Source organism: Aphidius gifuensis, linkage group LG5 (assembly GCF_014905175.1).
Source record: "Aphidius gifuensis isolate YNYX2018 linkage group LG5, ASM1490517v1, whole genome shotgun sequence".
Taxonomy (NCBI): domain Eukaryota; kingdom Metazoa; phylum Arthropoda; class Insecta; order Hymenoptera; family Braconidae; genus Aphidius; species Aphidius gifuensis.
In genome coordinates, this window is record NC_057792.1 from 4,623,551 (window position 1) to 4,649,446 (window position 25,896).

General features: G+C 24.6%; 7 protein-coding genes and 1 long non-coding RNA gene across 8 annotated transcripts; 5 read left to right on the top strand and 3 right to left on the bottom strand.

The window, feature by feature from the left end:
- Positions 1–1,567: 1,567 nt before the first annotated feature.
- On the bottom strand, positions 1,568–6,660 carry LOC122857039 (WD repeat-containing protein 75-like). The gene is given in 8 exon segments (XM_044159015.1): positions 1,568–1,655; positions 1,784–1,943; positions 2,039–2,154; positions 4,073–4,085; positions 4,087–4,429; positions 4,531–5,431; positions 5,433–6,285; positions 6,378–6,660. Coding segments are annotated over 7 exon segments (2,514 nt in total). The 5' UTR covers positions 6,509–6,660; the 3' UTR covers positions 1,568–1,655; positions 1,784–1,786.
- Positions 2,495–3,460, top strand: LOC122857057. Its single transcript, XR_006374172.1, has 2 exons — positions 2,495–3,189; positions 3,341–3,460. It is a non-coding gene; the product is annotated as an uncharacterized LOC122857057 (long non-coding RNA).
- Positions 6,661–7,149: 489 nt separating the features above from the next.
- On the top strand, positions 7,150–17,271 carry LOC122857056 (tyrosine-protein kinase Abl-like). Its single transcript, XM_044159033.1, is given in 12 exon segments — positions 7,150–8,401; positions 8,973–9,075; positions 9,171–9,322; positions 9,688–9,986; positions 10,060–10,201; positions 10,292–11,338; positions 11,405–11,537; positions 11,634–11,764; positions 12,853–13,058; positions 13,402–13,782; positions 13,785–13,963; positions 14,090–17,271. Coding segments are annotated over 12 exon segments (4,698 nt in total). The 5' UTR covers positions 7,150–8,274; the 3' UTR covers positions 15,888–17,271.
- A 514-nt stretch (positions 17,272–17,785) lies between these two features.
- On the bottom strand, positions 17,786–18,672 carry LOC122857051 (NTF2-related export protein-like). Its single transcript, XM_044159027.1, has 4 exons — positions 18,486–18,672; positions 18,288–18,374; positions 18,047–18,191; positions 17,786–17,969 (listed from the first exon to the last, which is right to left on the bottom strand). The coding sequence occupies exons 1-4, from the start codon at positions 18,492–18,494 to the stop codon at positions 17,794–17,796; spliced, it is 417 nt and encodes a 138-aa protein (XP_044014962.1). The 5' UTR covers positions 18,495–18,672; the 3' UTR covers positions 17,786–17,793.
- A 79-nt stretch (positions 18,673–18,751) lies between these two features.
- On the top strand, positions 18,752–21,838 carry LOC122857040 (helicase sen1-like). The gene is made up of 7 exons (XM_044159016.1): positions 18,752–18,996; positions 19,071–19,334; positions 19,413–19,675; positions 19,738–20,606; positions 20,674–21,065; positions 21,131–21,434; positions 21,500–21,838. The coding sequence occupies exons 1-7, from the start codon at positions 18,962–18,964 to the stop codon at positions 21,617–21,619; spliced, it is 2,247 nt and encodes a 748-aa protein (XP_044014951.1). The 5' UTR covers positions 18,752–18,961; the 3' UTR covers positions 21,620–21,838.
- Positions 21,839–21,989: 151 nt separating this feature from the next.
- LOC122857048 lies at positions 21,990–23,057 on the top strand. The gene is made up of 3 exons (XM_044159024.1): positions 21,990–22,319; positions 22,568–22,792; positions 22,870–23,057. The coding sequence occupies exons 1-3, from the start codon at positions 22,147–22,149 to the stop codon at positions 22,982–22,984; spliced, it is 513 nt and encodes a 170-aa protein (XP_044014959.1). The 5' UTR covers positions 21,990–22,146; the 3' UTR covers positions 22,985–23,057.
- Positions 23,058–23,313: 256 nt separating this feature from the next.
- On the bottom strand, positions 23,314–23,964 carry LOC122857054 (28S ribosomal protein S23, mitochondrial-like). The gene is made up of 3 exons (XM_044159029.1): positions 23,763–23,964; positions 23,523–23,684; positions 23,314–23,437 (listed from the first exon to the last, which is right to left on the bottom strand). Exons 1-3 carry the CDS (start codon positions 23,804–23,806, stop codon positions 23,344–23,346), a joined length of 300 nt encoding a protein of 99 aa, XP_044014964.1. The 5' UTR covers positions 23,807–23,964; the 3' UTR covers positions 23,314–23,343.
- A 159-nt stretch (positions 23,965–24,123) lies between these two features.
- On the top strand, positions 24,124–25,803 carry LOC122857047. Its single transcript, XM_044159023.1, has 3 exons — positions 24,124–24,230; positions 24,779–25,070; positions 25,148–25,803. The coding sequence occupies exons 2-3, from the start codon at positions 24,810–24,812 to the stop codon at positions 25,409–25,411; spliced, it is 525 nt and encodes a 174-aa protein (XP_044014958.1). The 5' UTR covers positions 24,124–24,230; positions 24,779–24,809; the 3' UTR covers positions 25,412–25,803.
- The last annotated feature ends 93 nt before the right edge of the window (positions 25,804–25,896 follow it).

The following is a 25,896-nucleotide window of genomic DNA, read 5'->3' on the forward strand; positions in this document are numbered from 1 at the left end:
ATTTTAGAACTTGGTAATGTCAGAATGAAATATCATAATGCTGATGATGATGATGATAATTATGACGACAATGATGATGATAATAATGGTGGTAATTATCATGATTTAACTAATCATCATGTTGAAGATAAAAACAATCCAAGTACTGTCGAAATCCAACGAAAAAATAATTCACCATTAATAATAACAACAAAAGAAAATTCATCAGTTTTTAGAAATAATAATGTTGAGATAAAACCTTGGAAAAAATTAAGAATCAAAGGAAAAATAGGCTCGTTGTTAAATATTAAACCAGATTATTTTAAACGTTTTCCAAATCTTGAAGTGTTTGATATTCACACTGGTAAAATATCACTAAAACCAAATTTATTTCAAGCAGTTAATAAAACAATAAAAAAATTATATCTGACAATAAATGATAACAGTGATAGTCTTAAGAATGCATTTGCAAAACTTGATTTACTAGATTATCTTGAGATTTATAATAGCAGTTTGGAGTATATAAAACATGATACATTTGATAATATTACAAATGGTCTTGTTGATTTAAAATTACCACTGTGCAATATTTCATCAATTGAAAAAAAATCATTTAAAAAATTAATAAATCTTCATAGTTTGATACTCAATGAAAATAATTTACATAAACTTGAAGAAAATACATTTTATGGTCTTGATAATATGAAAATTTTATCATTGAGATATAATAAATTAACAACAATTGAAAATAATATATTTGAAAGCCTTAAAAATCTCATGGAGCTAGATGTCAGTTATAATAATATTAATAGAATTGAAAATAATGTTTTTTTACATACAAAAATAACAAAACTTTCATTGCATAATAATAATTTAACAAATATTAGTGGTGATATTTTTGTTGGTATTTATGAAACATTGACTTTATTAGATTTGGAAAATAATCAAATTTTTCATATAAAAGAAAATACATTTTCCAAAATGCATAAACTTAGATGGGTTAATTTGAGTCATAATAAATTAAAAATAATTGAAAATAAATCATTCAATGGTATTGATACAAAAATATTAGATATATCAAATAATGAATTAATTGAAATTCAAGATAATTCATTTAATAATACGTCAATTAAAAAATTATATTTACCAGATGATTATTTCGATAATATATTTAATAATGTTAGCTCAAGAATTAACTGGAACATTTCAACATCAACAAATATTATTTCAAAGAAAAAAGAATTATTTAATTAAATATATAAATTTTCCTGTTGTTACCAGCTCAAAGTTATGGAATAATTTGACCAAAGAAATAACAAGCTTAAACATCCTACCAGTCTTTAAAATTATTTTCCATCAATTTCATAAATATTAAAAATATAAAATTAATTGTTTAAATTAATACTCAATCAACTGTCCTTTTAATATTTAAATAAACTAAGTAACCAGGACTTTATTACTAAAAAAAAAAAATCAATAAAATATAATTTATTTATTTGAAAAAAATTTCAATGATTATTTGTATTTGAATTTTAAAAATAATGAAAATACTAATAATAAATGTAAAATTCATAAAAATACTTTTAAGTATTTGTTGAAAATTTATTGTCCGTGATCTCCCTATAAATTCCGGTTTCCGGTTTCCTGCCTTCCATCCCCCGTCGTCATTTCTTTTGCTGTAAATAAATTAATAAATTTAAAATGCGTACTTATAAATGTTTCAAATAAATTTTTAAATTTTTTTTATTATTATATTTTCAGAAAAACAATGAATCATTTATTGGTCAATTAAAAAAAAAATTACACATTATTTATCTGAGTATATTTCAGCTAAAAATTTCCAGTTAAAACTGACGAATTCTGGATTTTTTTCAAATTCTTCTTGAAATTGTGGTTTTTTATTTTCATTTTTAAATTCTTTTTTTACAACTGCAACTGAGTCATTATTTGAATCATCATTATTACTGTAAAAAAACAAAGAAATAGAACAAGTTAGTAATATATTTTTTCAACGAAAAAAATTATATTTGATGATATAATTTGTTTTTTAAATACTTACGATGAAATTTGTCGACGTAATTCAGCCTCTCGACTGTTTGTTGCCCTCAACGACATGATAAATCGCGAACATATCATTCTTATTGGTGGTAAGGTATGTGATGACACTGTCAATAACTATAAAAAAAAGTATAAAAATATAAATTAATATAAATAGTTTTAATACAATTTATAATAAATTTTTTTGTTTCCAATTTTACTTGTTATCTTGATTCATTCAAGTCAAACAAAATAATATTGTTTAGTTACTATAAATACATTTTATTCATGTCAGAATAAACATAGATAATAGAATTTTCAAGCTATTGTTTTAAACTTTCATTATTATTTTTATTTATATATTCAAGTTGACAATTCAAAACTTTATATACCGAGTATTAAAAATTCATAAAATTATTAAGACTTATCTTGAAAAATAAAATAAAATAAACGTCATATGACAGGGATTAATCATACATGAGATTATGTCAGTGCAATTGCGTGAGTACAGTGACCCTTTCAGAGTTTAAGTCACCATACAGAATAAAAACATTAAAATATAATTTCAATTGGGTAAAAACTTGGTGATAATTTTATTTAGCAAGTGGAACAAGTGTTAACTTGATTTATTTAAAAGACCCATGGAATTTTTTTTTTTTTTTTTTGTTTCATGTGTTCATTTTTTTATGCTTGATATAAAAGAGTACGTGAATATGAATTTTAAAAAATCTTTGATAAGTATAAAAATAAAATCGTTAAAGAAAAAACAATCAAATAATAATGATGAAAATATAAATTACCACCCACGTGTTTTATGAAGTTTCCACATGTCGTGGTGCATGTATGACTATAATTTTGTAGGAGAAAAAATCACGCATCAAAAGAGGGGAGAATATGCTTTATATTAAATCATCCCGAGTCATCTAAAAGTTCAGTAGCAGTTGAATATTGTTCAAGCAAACAACAAAATAATATTTAAAAAATATCCTTTTTTTTTTTTTGTTTTCTTTTCTTCATTATTTAATTTTGTAATATAATTAATAACTTATCTAAAATTTGTTTAAATAATTTTTAATTCGAATGAAGCTCAGTATATTTTGTCTTGTATTATTTTTATCAATTATATTCATTAATAAAATGGCACATGGTTTTCCCGCCAGTGATCCAGAAGCAGTAAGTAATATTTATTTTTAAAACAAAAAATAATTAATAGAAGCTTCAAGTATATATATAATTTTGTTTTTTCAATTTGTTAACTAGTCTGTTAATTTAATAAAATACTAAAATATATTTGTCTATTTTTAATTATTTAATTTTATTTCAGGCTGCTGAAAATATGAGGTCGATTCCACAATGGCATTGCCTTCGTTATAGGAAATTCGATCTAGTTCGTCGATGCAGAAATTATCGTCTATCACGCAAACACTGACCTATCAGAAAGCGGGTGGATACTAGTTATCACACCAGCAATCCGCCAAGTGTCTACTTAACTACCCAGAGTTTGATTATCATTAAATTGATCCCTCGACTAATCAGGCTAATCCAAATGATAAACTAAATATCAATTTCCATCCGAAAAGTTTAAATAATAATATTAATATTAGTAATATAAAGCTGACTGAAATAAATCATTTTGCTTATGTTAAAGGAAGTCATGAGCTTCCATGTATATCTCATCGCGTATGTCAGTCAATGACAATTGACACTCATTTAAATATATATATTATATACTCATGTATTTATTGAAATATTATGTGTCAAAAAAATATCATTAAATAATTCATAATATAGTTTATCAAGTTGTGTTAAATTTCTATCATCATATGAAAATTGGTGTTTGTTAATTGTATTGTTGATTTAATGGCATTAAAAATAATACTAGCGCGATGTGATTAATACAGTTAATAAAAAAAAATAACAATAATATAATACTTAAATAAATAAATGATTTAAAAAAAAAATTGTTCAATTTTTTTCGCTACCCTTTTATGATGCTTTTTTTAGCCGATTAATTAATTAATAAATAAAATAAATAAATTTTGTTTAATAATCTTACCTCATCAACCATTTTTTTCAGATTTTTCAAATTGATCATGTGAAAAATAATCATTTTTTTCTACATTTGTATTTGACTCATCAGCAATTAGGCTACTGAATGCAGTTAATGGTATATTTCCATTGACAGTAAGATTTTCCAATGACACAGCAGCTTCAGATTCTGCTTCAAGTGTTAAAAGTTCTTGATTTGAATCCAAGAAAAATAATTGTGATTTTAATTGCCAAACATGTGGATTGTATGTATTTTTTTCTGATGTATTTGGCACAAAGCAAGCACCCATCACTGTACTTTCATCTTTTAAAAGATTTTTTCTTGTATAAATAGGCTCTGATGATTGAGGTGTAAATACATATACTAAAAATTATTTAAAAAAAAAAAACAATAACAATTATTAATATCATTATTATGAAGTACTTGTGTTGATGATAGAATAATGTTATATTATTTTTACTTACAATTATTATCTTCTGTAAATGCAACCATGTATACTGAGCTAATATCAGAAGTTAAATTAGCTAATTTTAATGGTACACTCCAAGAAATTGTTAAAGTTAATAAATTCCAAACAACAATATGTTCAGATGATCCAACAACAACTAAATGACAAGCTTCATGTTTACCAAATTCAATACGTTTTAATGTTTGTGAATAACGACTGTGAGTCAAACTACATTTGAGTATATTTGTAACAGGATTCCATATTGTTAATGATGAACCAAAACCAACACCAAGAAGTGAACCATCAATTGAAAAATCAGCATCCATTGATGGTAAATTACGATAATCACCAATTCCACAACATTGCCAATATTTTGTTGTTTTATACATTGATTCTGGCTCAACTAAATCCCATAATTTAAATTGATCATCTTTACCAGTTGTTACAACCATAAAATTATCACTATCAAGTGATGTATTTGATCTAAATTTTAATGATGTTATTCCATTTTCATGTGGTAATTCAATACATGTATTTAATGAATATATTTGTTTTTCCATAATATATTTCCAAAATTTAAGTCTAACTTCTGGACTTGATATACCATCATTTCTTTCTTCAACAGTTGCCATCCATGTACCATCACTACTTAATGCAATTTTAGTTACTTCTGTATTAACAATAATCATATTTCTTCCTTGTGTTATTAAATTTTGTGTTGTTATATCAATATTATGTAAAAGACTTTTAGTATTTGTATCAAAAAATTGTACATGTCCAGTTCTACTATTTAATACTAAACTACCAGTTCTTGGATCAAGTACTAAACCAGCAGGAAATAAATTTTTTTTAGATGTTGTTACACCCCATGTAAAATTTTGTATAACAGATGTTAATTTTTTTTCTGGATTAATAACAAATAATACCATTATCTAATGTTGATATTGCAACATAACGATTTTCTGGTGCAATTGTTAAATGTTTTATTGGTGCTGGTAAACGTGGTAAAAATGTTTTATTATTTGGTTTACCAATTGACCATTTAACAAGTACACATTCACTACCACCAGTATATAAATGTTCACCAGATTTTGAAAATGCAATTTCAGTTACAGGCAATGTATGCCAATGATATACTCCTTGTGCTGGATGTTTTTTAAATAAATCAAACCATACAACAGCACGTCCACTTGAATCACCAGTTGCAACACATGTCTCTTCAGGATGTCCAGCAACACATGTTATTTTACGTCCAGTTAAACCAATTTTATGCCATATACCAGTTAAATTTTGATTCAAACGAAGAATATGTAAATCAACATCTTGACCAATTGCCACCAAATTATTACCATTGTTACCAATAATATCTACATAATAATCAGCAATGTGTTTGATACAAGTTGACTTTGTAGCATCACCTGTATCAAGATCACAAAGCACTAGCTGAATGTCATTATGAGCTTCAACAATATATGTTAGCAAAGCTTGACATACTTGATGACCATTTGCACGTTGATAATTAACAACATGAAATGTTTTTATTTTAGCATCAGCATGAGTTTTAAATTTTAATTTTTTAACAATTAATCCATTACGAGAATCCCAATTAACAAGTTCTCCATTCTCGGTACAACCAATAATTGTATTAAAATTATCTGAATTAAATGTAATTGCTATTATTTTATTATCAACAGGTTCAAATTCACGTACAAAATCACCTGTTTTTGTACTATTTGCTCGTATTACATTTTTCCAAACAACGTATAAAATTCTATAAACAATAACAACAACATTAATAATTTATCTATATTAATTTTAATATTACAATTATTTTAAATAGATTATTAATTAATTAAAACATACTCTCCATCACTAGAAAATAGTGGACGACGATCGATGATACTTCCACCACCTTTTCTCTTCACAACCAATTCATCACCAAATCTCTTGTATCGTTGACCTTGGCTAGGAGTTGGAGGTTCTTTTAACTGCATTTTTTTTAAATTTTAAATATTAACAATCACTTATTTACATACAATTTGTTTATGAATGCATAACTTTTTTATTTATTTATTTATTTATTTATTTATTTCAGTTGATCCACGTGCGAAAAATGTTTATAACCTATTAGCACTATGTACACACATTTTAAGGAAAAGATGTACACAGATCAACACAGATGTACATTTCGATTTTTCCTGAACCTCGCGAGTTTTCCTCTAGATAGCGCAAAGTACAAGTACAAGTTTTGTTTAATCTACTCATGACACTGCGCAATGCGTATTAAAAAAAAAAAAAAGGGTAATCTAAAATTGCAGTAAAATTAACAATTTTGTAAATAACAGTTAATTACCGGTGTATTTATATCAAAATGGCGTTTGAGATAAAAAAAAAGGAGTATGTTGAATAGCAAAGAAAAAAAAATAAATAAATATAATTCTTTCAATGGTTTATTGTTTTTATATCATAGAAATGATCAGTAAAAAATTGTGAATAATAAAAAAAAATAATTTACATATAAATTTATCTATAATTACATTGTTGGTGATTAATTTTTTTCTCTCAATATATTTTCATAATATTATTTTTTTGAGTAATCGCGACTTGTCATTGTGTATTATTTTTTTTTTTTCAGAAGCCATATTATTTTTTAGTCAATTTTTTAAAATTACTAAAAGGATCATTAATGCATCATAATGTACATATATAAATCACTCTTCAAACATAAATTGTGAAAAATAAAAAGATAGCTGCTCCAAGCTGCTCTTCAAGTTTAGACTTGTTCTTGCTTGTTTCTGTGTTTTTTTTTTTTTTTTTTTATTCATAAGAGTGAAAAGCAAGGACTCCCTCGATCAAGTATCAAGTAATCGAAAGAGGGTTGGGAGGGGTTTTGATACACTTGCAGATATATAAAAAAATCATATATACATATATGTATACACAAACCCCCACTGAGACAAGCAGAGAGACACAAGTCAGTTTCCTCTGATTTCCTCGCCCCTGTAGTGTGTCACTTGGGAGGCCAAATAACTAACGTCAAAAAAAAATAAAAATAAAAAAACTGTCAAGTATGGCTGTAACATTAACATCAAATATATATCTCATTTGACATGTGTCTTAAATAACTGATAACACATTAATAATAAACAAATATCAAAAACATTTACATCAAGTTACAATAAACAACAAAAAAAAAAAATTAAAAAATGTCAAATATAAATATTTTTTTTTAATTGCAAAAAGAAATTCTACAATAGTGCGTAATTTTTTTTAAATATTTGTTTTTAATTTAATTTTATTAAGTGATAAACATAATCGACAACTGGGTGCAACGTTATTTTTTGTTAATTTTTACATTATTTTTTTTTTTTGGAGTAAATTTGTGAATTTTTTTTTTTTTTTGATTAATTATCATTATTATTGGTTTACTTCCTTGTTGAATGATAGTTTTGTTTGTGAGGGACTTGATAAATGTAATCAGGGTGCCGGAAATTGAACGTGGCTCAGGGGGGGTTGGGGGGGAGAAGGTGATTCTTGTCGTTGAGGGGAATGCCAGACTTGTAACCGGTGCATGAGACAAATGTATTGAAAAAAATTAAAAAATAATAATAGAATTATATATAGAATTGTTATAAAAGTGTCTGATGAAATTGTGTTAATGTGGGAAAATGAAATAGTAACTATTTAAAGTTACTTGTTATTGTTTTTTTTTTTTTTTTGTTTTATTTATTTGTTGGAGTGATATGGTAATTGTTAAACTATGGGTGCTCAACAAACTAAGGATAGAGTCATATCAACCGGCTCAACAGTGAGACAAACAAGAAAACAACCAAGAAATCCAAAAGAATCAAGACTCATTGGATCCAACATCTTCACCGAGCACAGTGGTGAGAAAAACATTTTTTTTTTTTGTTTTTTTAAAGTCTTTATTTTACTTTTGCTCATTATTTTTTTATACAAAAAATTATGTTTATTATCTTTTTTTTATTTGTCATTTACCCTCTTTTTTTTCACTCACTTGAAATATATAGATATAATTTTTATATATTTTTTTTATTTTATCCTTTCTGACTCATTTTCTTTATACCATTTTTTTTTCCCTACTCTTTATACCAAAGATGAATGTGGGTATCCATGCGTTATTGATTTTTCCAAAATACCTTTAAAAAAATATAAAATTGCATTTCTCATTACAACCCAAAAAAAAATACATTTCAAGTGCACGATATGTTTTTTTTTTATTATACATTATTTATTAAGTTAATTAATAAATAAATGAAAAAAAAAAAAATTACATATCATTGTTTTTTTATTATTTTTATAAATAAAATAAAAAAAAAGAAAAAACAGTTAAAAAATTTTTAATTAAATAGATGATTTTTTTAAATGATAATTTATTATTTTATTAATAATTTTTTATTTTTTTATTTATTTTTCTTTTGTTTTATTTTTTTACAGAAGCACTTTTACAAAGTAGACCTCTGCCACATATCCCTGCATTACCTGAGGGTGATCCACCAAGTGGTACAAGTCAATCACAACAATCAAATTTTTCACAACATAATACTGGTGGTGTTGGTGGTGGTGGTGGTGTTGTTGGTGGTAGTAGTGGTGTTGTTGGTGGTGGTGTTGTTGTGGTGGTGGTGTTGGTGGTAGTAGTGGTAGTGGTAGTGGAAATCTTCTTGAAGCAGCAAATAGATGGACAAGCAAAGAAAATCTTTTGGCACAAGAAGAAGATGATCCACAATTATTTGTTGCACTTTATGACTTTCAGGCTGGTGGTGAAAATCAACTTAGTCTTAAAAAAGGTAAAATTCATTGTTGTCCCAAACTATATTCATCGATATATAACAAAATCAAATCAATAACTTAATTATTCAAAAAAATAAAAAATTTCTATTCTAAATGTATTTTTTTTTTTACTTTTAATTTGAAAAAAAAATAATAACATACATTATCCTAAATATTATTATCATCATTAAATTTTCATTAATTTATTTTTATTATAATTTATTAATTTATATATTTTTTTTTTTTTAGTATTTTATTTAAATTTAAAAAATTAAAATACTAATTTTTTTTTTGCAATAAATATATATTTACAAGTGATATGTAAAGTATTATTTTTTAAATTAATTTTTTTTTTTTTTGTATAAAAAATATGTTGATTCAGGTGAACAAGTACGAATATTGAGTTACAATAAAAGTGGTGAATGGTGTGAGGCACATTCAAGTGCTGGACAAGTTGGTTGGGTACCATCAAATTATGTAACACCAGTTAATTCATTAGAAAAACATTCTTGGTATCATGGAAGAATAGCAAGAAATGCTGCTGAATATTTATTAAGTTCTGGTATTAATGGAAGTTTTCTTGTACGTGAATCAGAAAGTAGTCCTGGACAAAGAAGTATATCACTACGTTATGAGGGTAGAGTTTATCATTATAGAATCAATGAAGACAGTGATGGAAAGGTTAATTAAGCTTCATAATTATACATATATACATTAAATATAAATAATTAAATATTGTTTTTAAATTATCTAGATGTTTGTAACGGCTGAGAGTAAATTTAATACACTTGCTGAACTTGTACATCATCATTCAATGCTTGCTGATGGACTTATTACACAATTACTATATCCAGCACCAAAACATAATAAACCAACAGTATTTCCATTAAGTCCAGGTAAAAATAAATTATATTTCTATTGATTTATTAATGATAATTTGTTAATTATTAATTAAATAATTTATTTATTTATTTTTATTAATGTAGAACCAGATGAATGGGAAATAAATCGTACTGATATTGTAATGCGTCATAAACTTGGTGGTGGACAATATGGTGATGTTTATGAAGCAGTATGGAAACGTTATAATATGACTGTTGCTGTTAAAACATTAAAAGAAGATACAATGGCATTAAAAGATTTTCTTGAAGAAGCATCAATTATGAAAGAAATGAAACATAAAAATCTAGTCCAATTACTTGGTGTATGTACACGTGAACCACCATTTTATATTATAACTGAATTTATGAGTAAAGGTAATTTACTTGATTTTACGTACGAAATAAAAAATCAAATAAATGCTGTTGTATTAATGCATATGGCAACACAAATTGCAAGTGGTATGAATTATCTTGAAAGTAGAAATTTTATACATCGTGATTTAGCAGCACGTAATTGTTTAGTTGGTGAAAATCATCAAGTTAAAGTTGCTGATTTTGGATTAGCAAGATTAATGAGAGATGATACATATACAGCACATGCTGGTGCTAAATTTCCAATAAAATGGACAGCACCAGAAGGTCTTGCTTATAATAAATTTTCAACAAAATCTGATGTATGGGCATTTGGTATATTATTATGGGAAATAGCAACATATGGAATGAGTCCATATCCTGGTGTTGATTTAACTGATGTTTATCATATGTTAGAAAAAGGTTATAGAATGGAATGTCCACCAGGATGTCCACCAAAAGTTTATGATTTAATGAGACAATGTTGGCAATGGTCAGCTATTGATAGACCAACATTTAAAGATATTCATCATTCACTTGAAAATATGTTTCAAGAATCAAGTATAACTGAAGAAGTTGAAAAACAATTACAGGGTAGTAGTTGTACTAGTGCTAGTGGTGGTGGAAGTGGTGGAAGTGGTGGTGGAGGTGGTGGTAATAGTAGTGGCAATGGTAATGCTAGTGGTAGTGGTAGTGATGCTCTTATTTTATCATATAAAAAATCACAAGTTGGAAGCACTGGAAATATTCATGGACTTGTTCTCGTTTCTGATCAATTATCAACGTCTGGTTTAACTCAAGGTAATAATATAATAATAAATAAGTATTAAATCATATTTTAATAATTATTATTTTATAATTTAATAGATGGACCAAGTACTGTCACAAAATTAAGTACATTTATGGGTGGACTTGCAAATAAAGGAAGTAGTATTGTTCAAATGCGTAGATCAACAAATAAAAAAGGAAAACAAGCACCAGCACCACCAAAAAGAACAAGGTTCAGTATTTTTTAGTTAAAAAAAAAAAACATACAAATATACAAATTAATTAAAACACAGAAAATCAATAATTCATTTTAATTAATTTATTGCAGTTTGTTGTCTTCATGCAGTTCATTTCGTGACTCTGCATATCATGAACAAGATCAACAAATAATTGATAATGTCGGTGCTGTTAATTTGGATGATGGCAACGATCTAAATGGTATTGATAACACTTTTCAAGGTATTTCAAACACAAGTCACAATTAAGCATTAATTATTTATTAATGCACGTGTTAATTATTTCATATATAGCAAAATTTTTATATTTTTATAAATTAATTATTATTATCTTAATGACAATTTTTTCTATATCCTTTTAAATAAATAAATCTATTGTAAAAAAATTATTTGTCTTAGAAATTTCTATATAGTTCAATGAAACGAAACAAAGAAAAAATAATAAATTTTTATATATCAACGTGGGTCATTCTCCTAGAATCTACTTAATATAATTGCACAGTAGTTTTTTGTTTTTTTTTTTAAACACTAATCCAATATTTATTTACCCTGTAATTTTAAAAAACAAAAATTTATATTTACAAATAAAAGATTTATGTAAATATTGATATTAATAAAAATTGCATGGTATCAATTAATAGAATCGTAGTTAATTATTAAATACATTGTTTGTAAAACAATGAGAAAATTGATATTTAAATCAAATCATTAATTATTTATTATTATGATGATATTATGAATTAGTCGTAAATGAAAAGAACTTTTTTTTTTTTACATATAACTATCATTGATTTTATATGGTTACTTGACTCTTAGTTTATTATCAATTTTTTACAGAGTTCAAGCAGTGTTACGTGAGTTTACTAGCCATTAATCATCTGTATTTGAACAAATTTTTTATTTATTTTTTATTATTTTATTTAAACTGATAAATGATAATCCATTGATTAATATTTTCAGTTTTTTTTTTTTTCTTTTATTTAAATTATTAATTATAATATTTATTTATTTATTTATTTATTTGCTTATCATTTCTATTAGATTCACGGAGAATGACCTTGACAATACGAATAATCGATAAATATTTTTGTCGCGTTTAATTATTAATCAGCGCTTGCCACCACCTCTAACAGAAAAAAAAAAAATAATTCAATTTATAAATTAACAAAAAGCATCAATAATTTGATTGATAAAAGAATTTTTTTTTTAAATAAATAATTGTAGAAATAAAAAAAAAAAACATAGTCAAAATTTTAGAAGAAATAAAACAAAAAATTACGATTTTATTGAATGAAAAAAAAAATACCCCAGGTATCACACGAGAACTTGTGACAATGGCAACACAATCAGTACCATCAGGATGTGGTGATCAGGATGATGATGGTGATGGAAACCAGCAGATTACTGAGCAAAATGTATCAACATCATATCAATCATCAGCATCACCGGAGTCAGTACTAAATCAGAAACAATTAAAAACTCAACATAATCCATCCAAAGACGTACTCCCACAGAAGGTATACTAATGATTAAAAAACAAAACAAAAAAAAAAGCATAAAATATCCAACAAACTAATGTCGACATACCAATAACTATATTATTTTTTAAAAAATAATAATCAAGGTGGTAGCCAGTAGTTGCGCGATGTTATAAATTTTATTTAAAAATAATTTTTATTATTTTTATTATAATTAAACAAGATAATTAATGGTAAAAATTTAATCGTTAAATGCATCTAGCACTGCTTGAATAGTTGAAATAGTATAAAGAATTTATTTTCTTTTATTTAAAAATTTAAAAATATATATTTAAAGTTGAATAATAATATTGATGGTTTTTTTTTTTTTGGTTGTTCTCAGCTGGTCCACGTGGGTGCCCTGGAAGTGCAAAATGTTAAACGTGCCATAAATCGTTATGGAACAATGCCAAAAGGTTTACGTATTGGTGCATATTTAGAATCATTACGTCAAAGTGGCAATTCATCATCACATGATACACCATTAGTTAGTGAAAATATACAACAACAATCACAACAACGTGATCAAGCACAATTACCATCAGTAATACATGATTTACCAAGAGAAAATCAAGAAACATTACAACATCGTTCATTATCACCACGTCAAAATAATAATTTACGTAATCAATCACAAATGACACGTAGTAATTCATCAAGTGGTGTTGTTAATACTTATCAACCACCAAATTCACCACGTAATCGTTGTGCTATTAATCGTAATAAAATAATCAAGATAATAATAATATTAATTTACGTACATTTAGAACAACAAATAATTCAGCATTTCGTACAGCAAGTCCATCAAGATCAGTACAACCAACACTTGCTGATTTAGAATTTCCACCACCTCCACCATTAGATTTACCACCTCCACCTCCACCACCACCATTATCATCATCTTCATCATCTTCATCCTCATCAGCAGCATCATCATCATCATCAGTATCATCATCATCATCAGCATCAACAACAACTGATGAAAATCAATTACCAAATTATGAAAAAAGCTTTAATAAAAATGATAATACAAGTGTTAAATTAAAAAATTCACCAATAACATGTAAAAAAAATAAAAATAAAAAATTACATGATAATAATAATAAAGACGATGAAGATGTTGATGATGATGATAAGCTAAATGATGTTAAAACACGTGAACCATCAGTTAAAGAAGCATCATCAAGATTTGGTGTTAATTTACGTCGTCGTGATTTACAAAATGATTCAATTAATTTAATTAAATATATTGATGAAAAAAGATCAGTATTTAGACCAATAAAAGATTCAAAATATGATGGTACATGTATATCATCATCATCACCAGTTGAATCACCACCACCACCGTTACCACCACCACCACCATTACCTGCAAATAATGATAATAATGATACATTTAATAAAAAACCAGGAATGAAAGAAATGTTAGAGTTAAAATTAATCAATGAAATACGTCATAATTCAACAAGTGATTTAAAAACAACAAATAATACAAATAAAAAATGTAAATCATCAAATGTAAATAATAATTCAACATCAATACCGTCATCATCATTATCATCATCATCATCAACAACATCTACAACGTCAACAACAACGACTACAACAACAACAACGACGACGACAACCCAACAATTAGATCCAGCATCACAATTATTATCAGAATTATGTGAAAATTTAAATATTGATAAAAAAAAAAATAAAAAATCAATCTATAATTATGGTAATGAATATGCAATGTTAAATTTAAAAACAATTGAACCACCACAAGAATTTAATACAAATGATAAATATACAACATCACCAATAACTGAAATGAATATTAAATTAAAAAAAATTGATAAAACAATAAATCGTTGTAATCAACTAAAAGATGATACAAATAATGAAAATACAATAATTGATTTTAAATCAAGATTAAGAAAAGTTGATAATACAGATAAAAATGATGATAAAAATAATAAAAAAAATGATGATACAAATGATATTGTTGTATCGGAAAATGATGATAATGATGATAAAAGAAAAAGTACTGGAAGTATAAGTAGTTTAAAAAAATTATGGGAAAATAAAGAATGTACATCTGGTGTTAGTGATAATAATAATCAACAATTAAGTCCAAAATTAAACGTACGTAATTTTAATAAAAATAATAATGATAATATTGATACTGGTGATGATAGTCCAGAGGATCATATTTATTCATCAACAACACGTTCATTATTATTATCATCATCAACAACAAATAAAAATGTAAATTTACCAAGTACATCATCATCATCACAATCACCAGTTATCAATGATAATAATGAAAAACCAATTGTACCAGCAAAACCAATTAAAAATATAACAACAAATAATAAATTATTTACATCGACAATTTATGCAACACCAATTTGTGATAAACAAATAACACCAACAACAACAACGACGACAACGAATGATTATGATGAAACAATATTAAATAAACAACATAGTAATAATAGTACTGTTAAACATAAAAAAAATGATATTATTGAATTATCAAATGCCATTGATTTAACAATAACAAATTTAAAAGGTAATCCAACAATTGTTATGACAAATTGGTTACAATTATCAGATAAAGTTGGATTATTACATGGTTTATTACAAAATATTAATAATAATGATTGTGGTATTGGTATACCAGCACATGCTAGATTTCAATATCGTGATTTAACAGGAAGATTAGAATTACAAGGACGACAACTTAGAGCTGCTGGTACAAGAAATATCACAGAGAATACAAGACTACTCAGTGACGTTCAAAATACTATAAAAGATGTTACAAATATGGTTCAAAGGTAAATAAATTCAAAGAGACAGAAAATAATAATAATAATATTTTTTTTTATTTAAAAAACAACGCAACAAGAATCAAAAAAAAAAAAAAACAAAAAGCAATTTTTTTTTCTTGCAAATTTAAATAATTTTTGTAGATTTTTTTTTTTTACTTTAAGAAATAGGTTTTTTTTTTTTGTTTTTTAAAATTTTTAAATTATATTATTGAAGAATAAAAAATAGGTTTTTTTTTTCTTTATCATTTAAGAAGACGTATTTAAAAATATAAATATTATATAGGCATATAAATATATAAATTATTCTAAGTCATTATTAGTAACAAAGATAAAAAAAAAAATAATAAAATAAATATGCAAAATGGAAATAACAGTATTTCTCTTTTTGAGTGACACGAGAACAAAATAAAAAATTTATTATTGATGCCAATTTTTTTACATTGACATAAATAAAAAAAATAATTAATGATAAATAAAATTAATATAAAAAAACATAATAAATAGTCATTGGAATTTTTTTAAAAATTAATTTAAAATATTTACAAAATTTTACTCAATAGTTTTATGAAAAATAAATTTAAAAAAAAAAAAAAAAACAATTTGTGATCAAAAGTGGAAATCAAAGTCACTTTATTCCCTCTCTATTTTCTTTGTTTTTTTTTTTTTTTTCTATCTCAACAATTATTCGAAAACAATGAAAAATTCCCGATCGAAATTTTTTACTTTATTGGCTTTAATTTTTTAAATAAAATCATGATTAATAAAACGCTTAGTATATTCGTAATTACGTCTAGCATTTAATTATGATAAAAAACTAAAAATCAATAATACCAATTATTTGCAAAAAAAAGTCAAATTAATTATAAACTTATAATGTTGATTTTTTTTTTTTACTCAAAAATAAAAATGATTTTGTACTTGTATAAATAAACATCTCGTGCCGATAAAATAAATCGACTGAATGTACAATTTTTTGAGTTAATAAATTAACTAATTAATTGTGCTTAAAGAAACGAAAGAAATTGAATTAATTCATCTAAAAAAATTGTCGATATAGTTACTATGTAATTATAATTAATTATTGAATGTCGTAAATTTTATTTAACACTGTGTGAATGTATTAAATAAAAGAATGATCTTCCAGAGAGCGTAAATTTGAAAATTATAAATTAATAATATTTAAAAAACAAAAAATAATTATACTTTTTATTTATCTGTATTGAATAATTTTTATATGAATATAATTAATTGAAAAAAACAAATTTTTTCTTTCAAATCAAAATAGTAATTATTACTCAGCCATGATATAATTTTTTCCTCTTTAGTTTGTGAGTACACGAAATGAGGATATTTTTAAATCAAACTTGACTCATTTTTAGGGTAGATTATTTTTATTTATTTATTTTTAAAACAAATTAGTCAGTCAGAATTTTTTTAATAACTTTTAAAATTAATTACTTAACACAAGCTCATTTCGTGACTCATTTGTGACAATTTTTTTTTTGAATGAATCATGCTCAAGTGAAAAAAAAAAAAAGAATAACAACAACAACATTATAATAATATGTAAACTAAATAATGAATGAATGGATTATTGATGACACTGCCTATACTCCATGTAATAAACTAAAGAAATAAAAAAATGTAATTGGCTTTTTTTTTAGCCTTTTTACAACAATCAACAAATGAATATTATAATTTTTTAATTCTGTGATAATTGCAAGGATTTTTAATTGAAAATATACTCAATATTATTTTTTATTTTTTTTTTTTTATTAATAAATAATGAAATTAAAATTTAAAAATAATAAAAGTACAATTTAATAAACATTGTAGATATTTTTTATTATTGATTTATTGAATTTTTTATTATTCATGTTAAATTAGTTTAATGATTATTTATTTTAATTTTATATTTAATTTGTTTCTTCAGGTGACTCTTGCATTCTAAAGCAATCATTAACTATTTTCCATTTTTCAGCAACAGCTGTTATTATAAAATTTTGATTGAAAGGTCTTGATAATTTGTCTTGATATTTAACACTGCCATGAACTTTAACAAGAAATGTTATTTGATTACCAACTCCTTGGTCTAAAAGTATACAAAAAATAATTATTAAAAAAGGACTTTTAATTACATATTTATATTTAGATAATTTTTTTATTTACCAGTTACTGGTTGTGCATCAAGTGTAATAATTGTATGAGTTGATATTGGCAATTCACACCAAAATTTTTGAACATTATCTTTTCCTTTAGTGTTGTTACCATTCCATGTAAAACTTCCTTCATCCATGTACAACTTTGATACTAACTGTAATTAAAAATATAAAAACAATATAGTTTATAATATCTTGTAAAACATATTTTATTTTATTTATTTATTACAAGCAAACTTTTTATTACTTACGTATCTTTTTTTGTCAACAGTTTCATAATAATGTTTGGTAAATTCCTCAGCAGTCTTACAAGCCAAATCAATTTTAGTTTTTAAATCCTGCAATAATATATAATTAAATAAATAATAAAATAATAATTATTTATTTATAATTTTGTTTGTACAAACAAAAGTGAGGTTATGTTTTTGTATTTATCAAATTGTACTTACTTGCTCCATTGTTTATCTTTAATTATATTTATTACTATTAAATAGAGTTTCGAAAATATATTTATAATATTTTTGAATAACAAATAAAGTAGTTTAATTAAAATATACACTAAATTAAATCAAATAAAGTGAAACACGTGCGTGACCTGCGTGTGCATGGAAGTGTAATGTGTTTTATTTATAAACATAAACGTCATATCAAGCCCAAAAAAAAATATTTTTTAGATCAAGATGACGTTGCTGCAAGATGGCGTACATTCTTTCTTCTAATGTTGTTTATTTTTTTTTTAGATCAGGAAGAAGATAAAAAATATTTACATATTCAAGGAACTGTCAAAATTCCATCAATAAATACATACATTGTTCTTAATTTTTGTTTACACCTACATTATTATTGACAGCTTCTATTATTTATATTTGAAATATTTCTACAATTATTATTATTGTTCAAGTTTTATATATTAATAGTTGTCCAGATGGATAATACAAAAAAAACAAGACATTTTAACAGGTAAAAAATTCTATAATTAAAAAAAATATAATTTAATAAATTATTTAAACAAATTTTTATTATTTTATTTCAAGGCCAAAGTTCATTGATGAAGATGAGAGACTTTTGGATTTTATGTGGAAAATATTTCAATGGAATCCAGAGTGGTTGGATGATCCAAAATATGAAAAAGAACCACCACCAATTTTTGAAGAAGAGAGGAGTGTCATATCAACATCATTGTTTTATGAAAATTTTGAAGATTACTATCGTGCAATGGAACCATTAATGTTACTTGAATTTTTTCATATTTTAAAAAGAGATGCAAATGATGATTTTTCTGATCATAAAGAAAAAAAGTTTGTACAATAAGCTTAAATGGTTTTTTTAATTCTTTATAGATTTATCAATTAAACATTGTTCATTTTTCTTATTAGAACTAAAAATATATCTGGACAAATTCATGGCTGTCATGGGACAGTTATAAATAAATCAAAAAATGAACAACAAAAATATAAAAGAGTACAACGTTTTATTTTAGAAACTGAAGTACTCAAATCAATTGAAGGAACATTTCCAATTAGAGGTGAATTAGTTAGATTAAAATATAACAATGATCAAGAAATATTGGGTTACATTGAAGATCTTTCACGTATCATATTGTCATCATCATCATCAACTGGTGTTAGATGTTGTCAAGGTAAAAATTAAAATATAAAATGATCTTAATTATCTGATAATAATATAGTTATTATATTTTAGTATCAACATGCTCTGGTTGTTTATTGAAATTAATTTTTCAAATACGTACAAAAGACGTAGCGATACCAAACTCCTATAAAAGTACAATGCACTTAACAACTGTAACATCAATGGGACAATATTTACGCTTAATACGTGCACTTGAAGATCTCCCAGGTTCACAATTATTTAAATCAATATTAAAGCCAAATTGTGAAGATTATTTAATGTCAGAAGCAAATGTATCAACAATATTACCATTAATAACAAATCAAAATTTAAATAAAACACAACTTGAAATAATTGCTGGTGTTGTTGAAACAATAAAAAAAAAAGAAAAAAAAATATGTCTCGTACAAGGACCACCTGGTTGTGGTAAAACAACAACAATTGTTAATATTATTGCAAATGTATTAAAAGATCCAACAGCTAAAATATTATTATGTGCACCAGCAAATAAAGCAGTTGATGATATTGTATTACGTTTATTAAAATGTAATGATTGTTTTAAAAAAAATGGTATTAATTTAAATATTGTTAGAATTGGTAGAGATGAAGCAATTGATCCTGGTGTTAAAGATTTATCATTTGCAAATCTTTCATTTATTGCACAAATGGAATCAATTAATATTACAAAAACATTACAATATGAAAAAGAAGAATCAATACTTGATAATGCAAATATTATTGCATCAACATTATCATCATGTTATTCATATAAAATGGAAAGTAAATATGGTATTGATAGAGCTCAATCAATACCAGTTTGTATTGTTGATGAAGCTGGACAAGCAACTGAACTTGGTACATTAATACCATTGATGCTTGGTGTTGAAACACTTGTACTTGTTGGTGATCCACAACAACTTCCACCAACAATTATTTCACAGGTAATTTATATCAATTAATTTAAACATCACCTGATTTAATTAATAATATATATTTATGTTAAATTAGGAATCAAGAGAACGTGGTCTAGATGTATCACTGTTTGCTAGAGCACAAAAAAATTTTGCAAATGATCCATGGAACCCAATAATTATGTTAAATACACAATACAGAATGGTTGAGCCAATAGCACGTTGGCCAAATAAGTATTTTTATTCTGGTAAATTAAAAACAGAATCAAAAGTATTACCATTACCATTTTGTCATTATAAAGTATTAAATCATAATTGTTTTCAAACACAAAGTCGTCATGGTAATGAGGGTGAAGCAAAATTAATTATAAATTTATTAGTTGGTATGATTGAAGAATTTATTTCGAGAAATAATAATATTCCTAGTATTGGAATTATAACACCTTATCATCATCAAAGAAAAATTATCATTGAATATATTAATAAATTGTAAGTTCATTATTAAATATTAATTTAAATTAATTGATTAATTTTTATTTATTCATTTATTGTAGATTAAGAGCAGGAAAACAAAGAATACAAAAAAAACCAAATGGTATTATAGATAAAAAAAAAACTGATAAAGATGATGATGAAAAAGAAGAAGAAGAAGAATTATTAAATCCTTTACATCGTGCATTAAAAACAGTACAAATAAATACAGTTGATGGTTTTCAAGGACAAGAGAGTGATATTATATTAATGTCTTGTGTTAGAAGCCATGGAATTGGATTTATTTCTGATCCAAACAGACTCAACGTCAGTTTAACAAGAGCTAAACATACCATGATACTCTTAGGAAATTTTACAACATTTAAAGTAATATTTTATTATTAATTAAACATTGTAATTTAATATAACTAATTTATTTTCTTTTTTAACAGAAAAATGTAATGTGGAAGAATTTACTTGATGATGCAGAGACACGTGAATGTTTAATCAATATTGATGATCCAAATTTATCATCAGTAAGTCTTAGAAATATTGTCATCGAGGATAGATAAAATAATATCTAAATAAATATTTGTTTATTATAAATGGAAAAAGTTGTAATACTTTTTATCTAAATATAATTTAATAAAAAGTCATTTGTTCAATGTGATTATTTATATATAATTAATTTAATAATCCAAAGATGAAAAATATGTTAGTAATAATTAAATTTACTAAAGAAAAAAAAAACAAAATGATTAAATAAAATAATAAAAAATTATTTCTTTTTAGTTTTTGTTATCATATTGTTTATTTCAAGCTTAAAAAAAAAAAAAAAAGTCTATATAGAGCGTATCTTCTTGCAAATTGGAATACTCCAATAGCCGTTTTCAATTTTTGGAGGTGATCATCTCGAGGTAAAAAAGACACGAATTGTCTATTTGCACGCAGTCCGTGTATGTACGTGTGTGTAACATTTATTTCAATTTATTTCTTGTAGTTGGCAGTTGGCTAAATGATATAAACAATAATAAATATTGCTACTCGCAGCTACTTGCTCTTTATAATTGTACCATTTGTACCTCAATCATACCTCATTATGATCATTGTATTTTATACCCTTTTGCATTTGGTTGTAAAAAGTCGAAAATTTTTTATTTCTTTCTATCAACAACCATTAATAAATTTTGGAAGTGATCATCTCGAGGTAAAAAAGACACAGCAAACATCATCAAAGAAACTTATCATCACGGCTTCTTCAATAACGAAGATGTAAGTAAATATTTTTAAATTTACTAAAATTAAAATAATAGACTTTTTTGTCTTACTGTATTATTTTATAATATGAAAAAATACCTATCACACAACGTGTCAAATTTATGCCTTTTCATATTACAAAAATTAGAGCAGATCTTAATAAACGCCTAAAAGCCGTATTGTAATTTTTTTTTTATTGTAAATATCCGCAAACTTGTAAATAATGTTTATAATGGTTTTTTTTTTTTCTCACAAAAAAATAGTGATACTCCAGTTGGTTTACTCACTCATATTAAACAGCGTTTATGTGACGAGAAGAAACTATCGAAAGAAGATGCACGAAAAATTCTTAATGAATATATCGTTGAAGAAGAAAAATATAACTCTACAATAATAAGAAGCAAGAAAGACTGGAAGCCTAGGCCAGAACGTACGCCAGAACAATTGAAAATTCTTAAATTAACAAATCAAAAGATGACTGAATATAAGTGAGTAAATTATTTTAATTTTATAAAAAATTAATATGACAATTAATCACACATTTTATTTATTCGACAAATTACAGGCTATTTTGTAAAGAGTTAGGACCATATCCAACACTTGATCAGATGAAAGAAAGAGAAAAGCTCAATGGCGAAGTCTGTGAACTTATGCATCAACTTTGTGCGAAAAATTCTTAAAAAAATTAATATACTTGTTACATTTTTTTACATAAATAATCCATTTAATTTAATTTAATGGATAATTTATGTATATGGATAAATAAAACAAAAAAATTAAAAATAAAAACTAAATAATCTTATGCTGTATCCTTAAATATTAAATAAAAATTATTCTAGAAAACAATCGTTTATTTTCTAGTTAAAAATGTAAAAATGATGTGTATTATTATTTTTAATGATAGATAAACTAAATAATAGAAAATTATTTATTTTAGTTTTTATTGTTTATTCCAAGCTTAAAAAAAAAAAACAAATTTAAATTTCATTCAACTACGATTACTCTTGACACAGCCTTCTATTTGAGTAATTGAAAAAAATTAATCTTTATCTGAAAACAGCTCCATGTTTATTAGTTTTCTATTGCTTTCTCCAATTTTTTCCACATTTTCCACACCTTCCTTTTTCTCTTGTCTAAAAACAAAATGACAAAAATTAACAATGCTATTGTTTACTTGTTTCTTATAAAATAATTGTAAAAAATTATTAAAATTCTCACGCTCTGATGATATCTTCTTGGTAAAAAATATCTTTTATTGCTATATTTGGAGCTGGTCTGTCAAATCTAGGTTCTAATTTTGGTGGAAAAGCTTTGTATATATCGTACCATAAAGGTTTATCATCTGGCTTCATAGCACCACCTTTTACTAATAATGTTACTCTAAAACAAAAATAAATTATTTATTATTAATTAATAATAGTCACATGTTATGTCAACAATAATAATTTATATAAGTACCTGCTAAAGATTGTTCCAATTTTTTCTAAACGACTTTGTGCCATTTTATTGATTAATATTACAATATACCTACAATGTTATAATTGTAATTTTTATTAATTTTATACTCTTTATTATTGTTTTATATTATTGTTTAATTAATTATAACTTGTAGTTATATTTTTATTTTTTTTTCTATCATCACACATGTTTACGCCATGTTGCTTTTCAAGATGGCGCATTTAAAGTTTCACAATTTTGCCTACAGATGACATTCAAATGCATTTTTTCGGCCGTAAATATTTTTTTTTAAAAGGATTGCCTTATGGAAGGGGAAGCCTGAGGCTTGGGTGGAGAGAATTGGAGAGAAGTGATTCGTGCATTCATGTCTCTAGTCTTCTAAAGACACTTCTAGAGTTAACCATCAACCGCTTTGTAGCCACAACAGCAGCCATTTTTAATTGATCATTGTCGCATAAGATTTCTCAGGTAAATACGCAATTACTTCAATTAAATACAATTGAATTGGAATACGTGAATTTTGTGTCGTGTTGTGTTTTGTTTTAAATTAACGTAAGCAAAGTTATTATTAATATACATAAAAATAAAATTCATCGATAAATATCATCACATAAATATTTCTCCAAAAAGGCAAGCAAGTTTTTTTTTTTTTTACATTTTTTTTTTTCTTTCTGTTATGTCTTTTTCTTGGTCTATGAATGTATATGAGTACACAGTGTTATTGTAACATCAGTGTATAATTATTTTACATTTAATTATTTTAATATAATTTGTGATTTAAAAAAATGAAAATCTAGCATGAAAATATATTCAAAAGGATCAAACGAATTTTTATATTGCTTGTTATTTATATAAAAAAAGAAATGAATAAATAAAATGTTGAGTTTATTATTTTGTTGACACTTCACATTTAAATTTATGTCATTAGATAAAACAAAAATAATATTGTTATAATATATTAAATTAACATTGTATTATCGATAATTATTTATAATTAGTATATTTTTTATCTCTAGGTTTTTACTTGATTTAGTTGGTGGTAACACAATGGATATACCAGAACCATATCAGCAATTGATACCTTTGTACAAAAAGCTTGAAACAAGTTTATCTGTGATCAATGTTGGGAATTCTGCTTATGATGAATCATGTCTCAAATGTTCTGAAGTAAGCAAAAAATTGAAATATTTAGATTCATTTTTGGAATTGACTGACTCACTTAAATCAGTTGTACCAAAAGGACAATCAACCACGGCTGAAAGAGATTTTTTTCTGGAATGTTATGATAGAACATCAAAAGATTTTCCTGTACGTATATTTACATATCACATTTGGTAATCCTATAACCCATCCCCATTTTTTAATTCAATTTTTTTATTTTACAGGTACTTTCACCAGCAGAGCCTAAACACAAAATTGAGGATTTAATCAAAAATGTTTTATTACACGGTCCAGATATTAAAGAACAGATGGAAATGGAGTTGGAACATTGCCAAGAAAAAGTTAAAAATAATTTGAAAGTTATAGAGGTTGCAAAAGTTAAAGCAGCTACCAATTTAGACAAGTACGCTCGAGAATTTTCTTTATTTGTTGATTCACACGTAAAATTCATTGATAAACTATCATCAAATATTAATCGTACTAGATAAATAATAATTCATCAATTGCAAGTAAATTAATAAACAAAAAAACCATTAAAAAAAATAAAAAAAAATAAATTAAATAAAAAAATATCAACGTTATCAATGCACAATGAATTATTAAATATAAATAGCTCAAAATATTGAATAATACCTGATAATACCAATGAAATATCAAATTGTTATTATGTTATGTTTATTATTATTATTTGTATCATTAAATATCAAAAGTATTGACAAAAGTGATATGAATTAATCAAAAATGAAAGAAAAAAAAAATATAAAACGTAATAATAATGATCAATGATTATAATTAAAATAATTAAAATTTTCATGTAATTTTTAATTATCAAGTACAATTTAGTTATAATTAATTAATAAACAATCATTAATAATAATATGTTTTTTATTTCTTAAACAAAGAACCCATATTAATTTTTTTTAATAACAAATAAATTAAAACAGCGAATTTATAACAATATCATCATTAAATT